Raw genomic sequence first — 9,716 nt, 5'->3', positions numbered from 1 at the left:
GAAAAATTGTAGAGTAAAATTTAAATATAACACATTACTCATACTGGTCACAATTATCATTTAAGTGCTTTTCTAAATGTCAGAAATTCTACATTTTTTCTAATTTTCATAGCAAACTTTCGACAATTATATTATACTTCCTGTATTTACAGAGGAATTAAAGTTGAAGCACAGCAAAGTAAGCGAGCTGCCCAATGTCAGACAGCTGGCAGTGGGAGATTTGGGCCGAGATTTGGGGGCCAGGCACTACACATGTGGTGCCTCCTTTAGTCTTTACAGCAGCCCTTTCAAGGTGAGAACCTTTAAGAAAAGATTCAACAAAGATGGAGGCAGGACTCACCTCGGGATTGTCTACTCTAGAACCCATGATCTTGCCATCGTATGACTTACGGTCTTTCAAAGACACGTCTGAATTTCACACTTGAGAGTATTTCTTAAATTCAGAGTAGATTGTACTTGGTTTCTCATTTGTTAGTTCTGAAACAAGTCCAAGATGCTGTTCTTCACCCAAGAATTCAAAATTAGACTAAAGAATGAACACTTCCTACATCTCTTTTGAAGAACTTTTGGTTTAAAAATTGATGCATACCAGCTTCCAAGTTATTAGTGTTAGTAAAGCCTTGACAGTCTTCAGATCCTCCCCTTTCCCATAAAACAGTTTTTGGATAGTTTGGTACTTGGCTGTATGTGTAGCAGTTAATACTTCAGGCATTGGATGGAGATAGCCCTGAGATGACTTTTAGCTTAAGAAATTACTAGTTATATGGCTTTGGTTCATTAGGCAACCTCTCAGGTCTCAAAGGAATTCTTACCACCAGTCAGGATAATGTACTTAAACCTATTTCCATTTGTCAGGTTCATGGTTTCTCAATGCAGTAAATGTGATAAAATATTATTTCACTGATATCAAAAAGGGAGAGTAAATAAATCTAACCAGGGAAGCTTTGTCTCTTAAAAATCACCGAAGAGCACGCTCTCCCCATCTGCCCAAAGGGAACATTCCCGTCCCTTTGCCCCTTCTTTCCCAGGCGCCCGCTCTCTGAAGCCTGCCCACACCTTTCCTTTCCCTCTCTTCCCCTCCCCAGGTGTGTGAACCTTGCCCTTCTTTCTCCTAAGCTCCAAGGGCCCTCCTTGAGCCCTCACAGCCCAGCTGGCTCACCTTTTCTACCTCTGTGACTATTTTAATAAACTTTCTCTTACTAAAAAATCATTGAAAATATTTAGAAGTTTGCTTTGAACTTACACTTTTACTGTAAACCCTCAGAAGAAATAATAGCGATTAAACAATAGTACTAAGCAATTAAAAAATTTTTAAGGACAAAGTTTATTAGTATTTGTGTCTAACAGTTTTCAGATTGCCTGTTTGTACAATGATAGATGAACTTTCAAAGCTGACTATAAATTGAAGGACACCTGAGGTGAAGTATTCAAAACTATTTTTTAATCAAAGAGGACTTTCTTTTTAAAGAATCTAATAAGTTTTTAAGGTTATTGATTATATTTGATGCCTCCTTGGAACAATCTAGACCAAAAGATGAATCACACTGAATTATTTTCTGATTTGTGTTTTATCCATTTACTGAAAACTTTCATAAATTTCTAGAAATAAATACTATGTTGTATTTGATTCTAGTCTATAAAATGGGTGTGGCTCCTTTTTTCCATCAAAAAGATTGTTTCTGACCCTGAATGCATAATAAGTGTTAGATTCTTAGGAGGCTAATGAGATGGGAACCCAAATTTGGAGTCTAGTGTTCAGTGTAGCTTCTTAACTGGGTCTTTTCCACAGTCATTTTTCTTGTTTGTAATTTTCTTTCTCCCATCAAACTATGTTATCTCTGTAAGACCAATAAACAAATTCATAAAATTTCAAGTGAAAGAATTATAATACTCTACCATCAGGTTTCACATTTCATAGAGATCAGAGGATTTAAAGCTAACAAAGGAAATAATAACTGGAATTTAAGGAATTATACATTCCTCTACAAACATTTATTGAAACCCTAGTAAATGCCAAGAATGCACAAAGTGGCTAGCACACTAACTCTGGAGCCAGGCTACCTGAGAGAAAACCTAGGTCCTACCATTTCGTCTCTGGACGTGACCTCCAGCAAGTTATGTGATTTGCTTCTCTTCCTTACCTACCAAATGAGGTAATAATAATACTGATCCCATGTATATTGAAGGTAGTTGGAGGACTGCATGAATGAATGTAAGTAAAAGACTAAAAACATGCCTGCCATGTTATGAGGGTTACATATGTAGTAGTTGGTGAGTATGGTTGTTATAATTGTGACGGTCAACCAGATACAGTCATTACCCTCATCATGCTAGTGAGAGGCATTTTAAAGTGCATGACTAATGTTCATCAGAGACTTAGTATGTTCCACGTACAACGGTAATCATTTCATTATTATTATTATTTAATTCTTATAACAACTGTTCTAATGAAGGTTTTACTCTTTCCAGTTTAGAGATTAGCAAACTGAAGTTTACAGTGATGAAATAATTTTGCTGAAGGTTCAACTAGTAAGTGATGAAATCAGAATTTAAACCAAAGTTCTATTCATCTTACTACACAAGACTGGTCATTTAGAGGAACTATATTAATCATTTACATAATAGCAAGTGAGTATAGGATGGTGTTTACAAGTACAGACTCTGAGACATATTATGGGGATTTGAAATCTGTCTTTTCTACTTTCACGGTGTTGGTCCTAGGGTAATGTGGTTAACTTCTCTGTGCTTCAGCTTTGCACCTATAATGTGATGATAATAATACTTCAAAACAGAGTCAATTCAAGGATTAAATAAAATTGAGTGAAATCATATGGTTCTTAACTTTTTGTGTCTGACGTATTTCACTTCAAGTTCTATACATGTTGCTGCAAATGGCAATATTTCATCTTTTCTTATGGTTGAGTAGTAGTCTATCATGTATGTATGTATGTATCACAATTTCTTTATCCAATAATCTATCAAAGGACACTTTGTTTCCATGTCTTGGCCACCATGAATAATGCTGCTAATTATTTTTGCTAATAAATGGTTTTAAATTTTTCAGGTAGACACCAAAAGAGGGGTTCCTGGGTCGTATGATAATTCTGTTCTTAATTTTTAGGGGCTTCCATACTGTTTCCTGTAGTCTGTACCAGTTCACATTCCCACCATCAGTGAATGAGGGTCCTTTTTTCTACACAACCTCCCAATCACTTGCTATTACTTGTCTTGTTGATAATGACCACTCTAAAATATGTGAGATGGTGTATGTCATTGTAGTTTTGATTTGCATTTCCCTAATAGCCAGTTAAGTTGAACATCTTTTCATATATCGGTTGGCCATTTGTACTTCTTTTTGGGAGAGGTGTCTGTTCAGGTCCTCTGCCCATTTTCTAATTGGATTGTTTGGGGTTGAGTTGTATGAGTTCTTTATATATTTTGGATATTAACCCCTTGCCATTGATCCATCCTGATGTTTGGTTGCATTTCATCAACATGCCTTGGATCTTTTAGTTGTACGATGACGTCAGCATTACAGCATATTGGTGCAACGGAAGGAGCTTCAGATGATGAAGAAAAGTGCCTTTGTCCTTTTGCTCATTAATATAACAAACTTTGCTTCATCTGTGGCACTAACCTTCTTTAATGTGCCCTGGGTTAGGTACTGGAGGCTTTTCTCAGTAGGCTACCTTTGGAAATAAGCTCAGGGCTAAATCACAACAATTACAAGCCTGAGATGAAAAAAGCCACGTGTACGCTGAGGTCTCTTAAAGACCCAGCCAGCCTTCGTTTCCTTTCACAATGGGAAGCTCTGAGCTTCTACTGACTAGGATTTAACCACAACAAAACAATATCTCTCTGTGTGGGTTTTAAAAATAAACTATGTACAAACGACATCTTAGAAAAAGGAGTATAGAAAAGCCAAGTTAAAAAAGAAAAACAAACCTTGAAATCCTTCCCTCTTTTCTTTTCCAACAGGTTTTCTTCCTCAGAACTGTAGTCTGGAAAACTCATCTATTGCATTGCATACCAGCGGTTCAGCCACCCCAGGTTTTGATTTGGGATTCTAATGATATTAGTATACATAGTGTTATAGATGGGCTATAATCTGAGGCCTGTACAAAGATAACTAAAAGCCTCAAGGTTTCTAAAAGGAAGTGAAGAGAAAATGCATTTGTTGTCTTAGCTACATTATTGACAATGTAAGTGATTGTTTGGAGGCTTGAAAGGTGGGATCAGTCCTGTGAGCTTGCAGTTTTAGGAGAGTTTAATCAACTGATTAATGACATAAAAGAATATATTAATTCACTTGATGTTTCATATACATAGTTTATAAGTAGGAGATTTTTCTAGTAATTTGCATACTCTACTGCTTTTACAGTTAGGATAATGAGGAGAAATCATTCAACTCTATAAACAATGATGAGCAACTAAATCTAACTATAGGAGGTTAATGAGAATTTATCTAGACCACTGTTATTATCAAAGATATATTTTTAGGTTGCTGTTTCCATCCTCCAGCCTGCAGTGAGAGTCACCCCTGTGCCCAGTGCCCGATGCCACCCACCTGTAAGAACCCAAAGGAAGGAATCCACCATGCCCCCCAAATATGACGTGTTGACTCAAGATGAGCTGCGCAAAAGACTGTACCAGATGTTTAAGGACCGGGGTATACTGGACAGGCTCAAGATGCAGCTGAGAAAGCAGCTCATTCAGGAATTGATGCATCCTGTATTGAGCGGAGAAATGGAGTCCCAGTCCATTTCAGTGGAAGGTAGCACCCTCTTAATAGGCGCTTCCAACTCTCTAGTGGCAGATCACTTACGAAGATGTGGCTATGAGTATTCACTTTCGGTTTTCTTCCCAGAAAGTGGCTTGGCAGAGGAACAGGTATTTACTATGCAGGATCTATTACAGCTCATTAAAATCAACCCTGAATCCAGTCTCTACAAATCACTGGTTTCAGGATTTGATAAAGAAAACAAAAAAGGTTTTCTCATGGAGTTTCTAAAAGAAATGGCAGAATACCATCAGATCAAAGAGACTCGTGACATGGACACTCAGACAAGCCCAATGTTCCTTAGCAAAGACTCTCTTGCTGAGAAGCTTCAGCTTATTGATGATCAGTTTGCAGATGCTTACCCTCAGCGTCCAAAGTTAGAGTCTTTAGAAATAAAGTTAAATGAATATAAGAAAGAAGTAGAACAGCAGCTTCAGGCAGAAATGCAACAAAAGCTGAAGCATTTTAAAAATGATGAAATAGAAAAAATCAAAAAGGAAGAGAGGAAGAAGTCTGAGGCGCAATTAGCAAAGTTCTGGAATGACGTTGAGAAAGCTTGTCAAGCAAAATCAGAAGCCCTCCTTTCTCAGGAAAAGATGTCCCTTGAGAGAATTCAAAAGAACCAGGAGATTGAAACAAAAGAAATTTATGCTCAACGGCAGCTTCTACTAAACGATATAGATTTGGTAAGAGGCAGAGAAGCAGAGCTGAAGCAAAGAATTGAAGCTTTTGAATTGGCCCAGAGGCTGCAAGAAGAAAAAAATAAAAGCATGAGTGATGCACTTCAGAGGCGGGAAATGAATATAAAGAGTATGGAGGAGACCTATGAGCAGAAGCTCAAGAATGAAATTCTGAAGTATCAACTAGAGCTAAAGGATGACTACATCACCAGAACTAACAGACTGGTTGAAGAGGAAAGGAAGAATAAAGAAAAAGCTATACATTTGCAAGAGGAGCTCACAGCTGTTAATTTGCAAAAGGAAGGACTCAGTCATTCTGCAAATCATGTGAAAGAACTTCAGCTTGAGCTTGAGTCTCTCAGAGCCCAGTGTTTGGCAATAACAAAGCAAAACCACTTGCTGAATGAAAAGATGAAAGAAATGAATGACTATTCACTTCTAAAAGATGAGAAACAAGAGCTTCAGGAAGAAAATAAATTACTTAAACAACAAATGCAAGACAGTAGAAATGAAAACTTGAATCTCTTAAACCGCATAGCTCAGCCATCTCCTGAGCTGCTAAATTTTCAGAAAGAATTAGAGAAAGCAAAAACTGCTATCCTGTTAGGGCATAAGGAGTTCGAAACCCATAAGAAAGCTCTGCAGAAGCAGCTGCAAAGCGAAATTGAGCATTCTGCAAAGCTGAAGGCCCAGATACTACAGTACGAAGCCTCTGTAAAGAGGTTAACTGTGCAGGTGGCCAATTTAAAAACGCAGCTGAAACAAACCGAGACAGCCCTGGAGAATGAAGTGTACCGCAATGTAAAGCCGTTTCTTGTCAACGGATCCACAGTGTCTCCCAATGGTGGAACAAGTGGAGATTTCTTGAAAAATCCTCTTACACAGGAACAGCTGATGGCAGGCACAGTTAAACCAAGAATCATGAATTATCCAAGTGCAAGCACAGATGGTAGCTCCCCTGAATCTGACCTTGAGTTTGTAGCCAACACCAAGGCAAGAATGAGAGGGCTAGAGCATGAGGCCGAGTGCTTAGAGAAAGCTTTCCAAGATTACCGTCAAAGAATTCATCATTGGCCCCGCTCTGGAAGCCCACTAGCATCCCAGAGCCCACCTCCCCTGCACATGCAAGGCACTTTCAAGAGCGTCACGTTAAGTTCCTCAGAAAGATGTATTTTTACAGAGGAAGGAGCTGTGCCCAGGAAGCCTGCAGTGGGCGAAACAGAAGTGCGGATGGACACAGCAGCCTCCCCGCTCCACAGAGGTGCTGGCAGACGCCTCTCCACCACTCCCCTTGAGAGAGCTGAATGGAGCTTTGATGCTGAAATGCACCTGGAAGGTCTCGGTGGATCCCAAGTTGATGCCTCCAGTCCTTGTCCTGAAAGAATGCTGCATCCTTCAAATGCTGAGTCTAGACACAGCCTTTCCATCCATTTGCTTTCCAGCCCTCTGAGGCAGGAGGCCAGTCTTTATCAAAGACAAACTGAACTAGAGAGAACTGAATTTTCAAATCCAGACAAGCAATCTATGAACAATAATGAAGAATTTGAATCATCTTTTAAATCTCGTGTAGATGCAGGGGACATGCCAAAGCACTTAGAAGCTGATGGCCTCCATCCTGCTGGTGACATGCCTCACTTCGATGCTGGCCTGGCTGCTCTTCCTGCCCGACCTGTCGCCTCTCACTATCCAGGTGTAGATCAGAAACAAATTGGGGGAGACAGTGAAGAAGAAAAAATATGGCAGCCGATGAAAGAACAAGAGCAGAGAGAGGAAAGAAGTCAAAGTCTGCAAGAAGCTTTACAAAGGGAACAGAGAGAACTAGAAAAACTCAGTCAACCACGGCGGATGATTGAAGAGTCATTGAAGATTGAAATGGAGAAAGAATTAGAAGTGAGTATTCAAAAAATGAAAGACAGATCTGTTTGTGGTGAAAACCCTTTTGAGAAATACATGAAAATCATCCACGAGAATCAGGAACCGCAGAAGGATGATAAGAACTCAGTGAAGATTGCCAGAGAAGTCTCCCAAGGGGACACACTTGCCGCTTAGTGACAATGACGGAAGTTTCGCAGGCCTTTCTCATGAAGAACCAGATGACTTTTGGTAACCGTGTGGGCTGGACAGCTTTTTATTCATGTAACAACGAAAGGCCTATGAGTTCTCTGTAGTAAGACAAAATTCTCAATAAAAATTGTTTATGTAAAAAAGGTATTTTTAATTATTATAATTATTAGTCATCAGAAATTGACAGTTACACAGACTTCACATTTTAAAATTATTTAGATTTTATAATTATCTTTAAATAAGGTCAGTATTCTTAGTAACTTATAAACATTAAATCACTAGGTTTAAAAACTAGTTAAGATATACTTTACATTAAAATTATGTTTGTATCTGAATGTGCTTGTTACTTATCAGAATCTCCAAGTACTGGAGAAGTTACAATGACAAGGTATTCATATTAAGATATATTTAATGATAACTGCATATTACTAAAATATCTAATTAAAGAATAAAAACTACAGAGTTTTGGCCAAGATGGAGGCATAAGTAGAGACCTTTCCCTTCTTCTCACAACCAAAAGGAGGATGACAACCAATCTGAAATCAGTAAACAACCAAAATCACCAGAAAATCAAACCACATGGAACTCCAGCAACCAAGGAATTAAAGAAGAAATCAACCAGAACAACCAGACCAATAAGGCAGAGGACTGTGTGGGCTGACTCAGAAAAAACCTCAGACACCTGTGGACCTTGGGGGCGGGGCTGGCTGCTGACCTCGGTGGGCTGTGAGGGACGGGCTGACTTAAGGGGACTCAGAGGTGGCTGTGGGCTGTGGCGGTTGCCTGGTAGGAGAAGCTCCCAGTCTCACATGAAAGTCCTTTGAAAAGTGCACTAGACACTAGCAGGCTGACCCCATTGTTCCCTCGCTGGCCCCTCCCCCACAGGCAGCACAGCAAGGAGGTTTGCCCTGCCTGGGAGAATACCTACGGCCCCGCCCCCTTACAACTTATGAGCTGCGCCTAGATGAAGAAATATGACCCAAATGAAAGAACAGAGTAAAGCCTCAGAAAGAGAGCTAAGTGAGGAGGAGATTGCCAACCTATCTGATGGAGAATTTAAAGCACTGGTAATCAAAATGCTCACAGATCTGATTGAGCTTGGTCAAAAAATGAAAAAACAAATGAAGGATACCCAGAGTGAAATAAAGCAGAACGTTCTGGGAACCAATGGACCAGGAAGGAAACTAGGACTCAAAGCAATAATTTGGAACAAAAGGAAAAAATAAATATCCATCCAGAACAAAATGAAGAAACAAGAATTCAAAAAGTGAAGAGACTCCTACAAACCTCTCGGACAACTCGAAATGTTCCAATATCTGAATTATAGGGCTGCCAGAAGAGAAGAGGAAGACCAAGAAATTGAAAGCTTATTTGAACAAATAATGAAGGAAAACTTCCCCAATCTGGCAAAGGAAATAGACTTCGAGGAAGTTCAGGGAGCCCAGAGTGTTCCAAAGAAGTTGGACCCAAAGAGGAACACACCAAGAAACATCATCATTAAGTTACCCAAGATTAAATATAAAGAGAAAATCCTAAAAGCAGCAAGAGAAAAGGAGAGAGTTACCTACAAAGGAGTGCCCATAAGGCTATCAGCTGATTTCTCAAAAGAAACCTTGCAGGCAAGAAGGGGCTGGAAAGAAGTATTCCAAGTCATGAAAGACAAGGACCTACATCCCAGATTGCTCTATCTGGCAAAGCTTTCATTTAGAATGGAAGGGCAGATAAAGTGCTTCTCAGATAAGGTCAAGTTAAAGGAGTTCATCATCACCAAGCCCATATTATATGAAATGTTAAAGGGACTTATCTAAGAAAAAGAAGATAAAGATATGAACAATAAAATGACAACAAGCTCACAACTATTAACAAATGAACCTAAAAGAAAAGAAAAACAACAAAAACAAAAACTAAGCAAACAACCAGAATAGGAACAGAATCAGAGAAATGGACATTATATGGGGGGATTTCAGTGGGGAGGGGGAAGGGAGGAATAGGGGGGAAAAGGTACAGGGAAGAAGAAACATGGTTAGTAGCCATAAGGTAGACAGGGAGAGATTAAAAAAATGGTATGGGAAACAGAGGACTCTAAGAACTTACATGTACAACCCATGGATGTGAACTAAGGAGGGGGGAATGCTGGAGCGTTGAGGGGCAGGGCAGATGGGGGATAGAGGGGGCAAAAATTGGGAAAACTA

The 9,716-nt window shown here is 39.4% G+C and overlaps 1 protein-coding gene across 1 annotated transcript; it reads left to right on the top strand.

The window, feature by feature from the left end:
• Nucleotides 1-4,596: 4,596 nt before the first annotated feature.
• LOC123812991 (oral-facial-digital syndrome 1 protein-like) lies at nt 4,597-7,509 on the top strand. Its single transcript, XM_045829957.1, has one exon. The coding sequence runs from the start codon at nt 4,597-4,599 to the stop codon at nt 7,507-7,509; it is 2,913 nt and encodes a 970-aa protein (XP_045685913.1).
• Nucleotides 7,510-9,716: the final 2,207 nt, after the last annotated feature.

Source organism: Phyllostomus hastatus, unplaced genomic scaffold (assembly GCF_019186645.2).
Source record: "Phyllostomus hastatus isolate PE091 unplaced genomic scaffold, TTU_PhHast_1.1 phas_scaffold_93, whole genome shotgun sequence".
Lineage (NCBI taxonomy): Eukaryota > Metazoa > Chordata > Mammalia > Chiroptera > Phyllostomidae > Phyllostomus > Phyllostomus hastatus.
Note: the sequence above shows the minus strand (reverse complement) of the source record. Positions and strands in the feature narration are given on the sequence as shown.

Coding starts and splice junctions, on each gene's coding strand:
- LOC123812991 (XM_045829957.1), top strand. CDS start 4,597: ATGCCCCCCAAATATGACGTGTTGACTCAAGATGAGCTGCGCAAAAGA.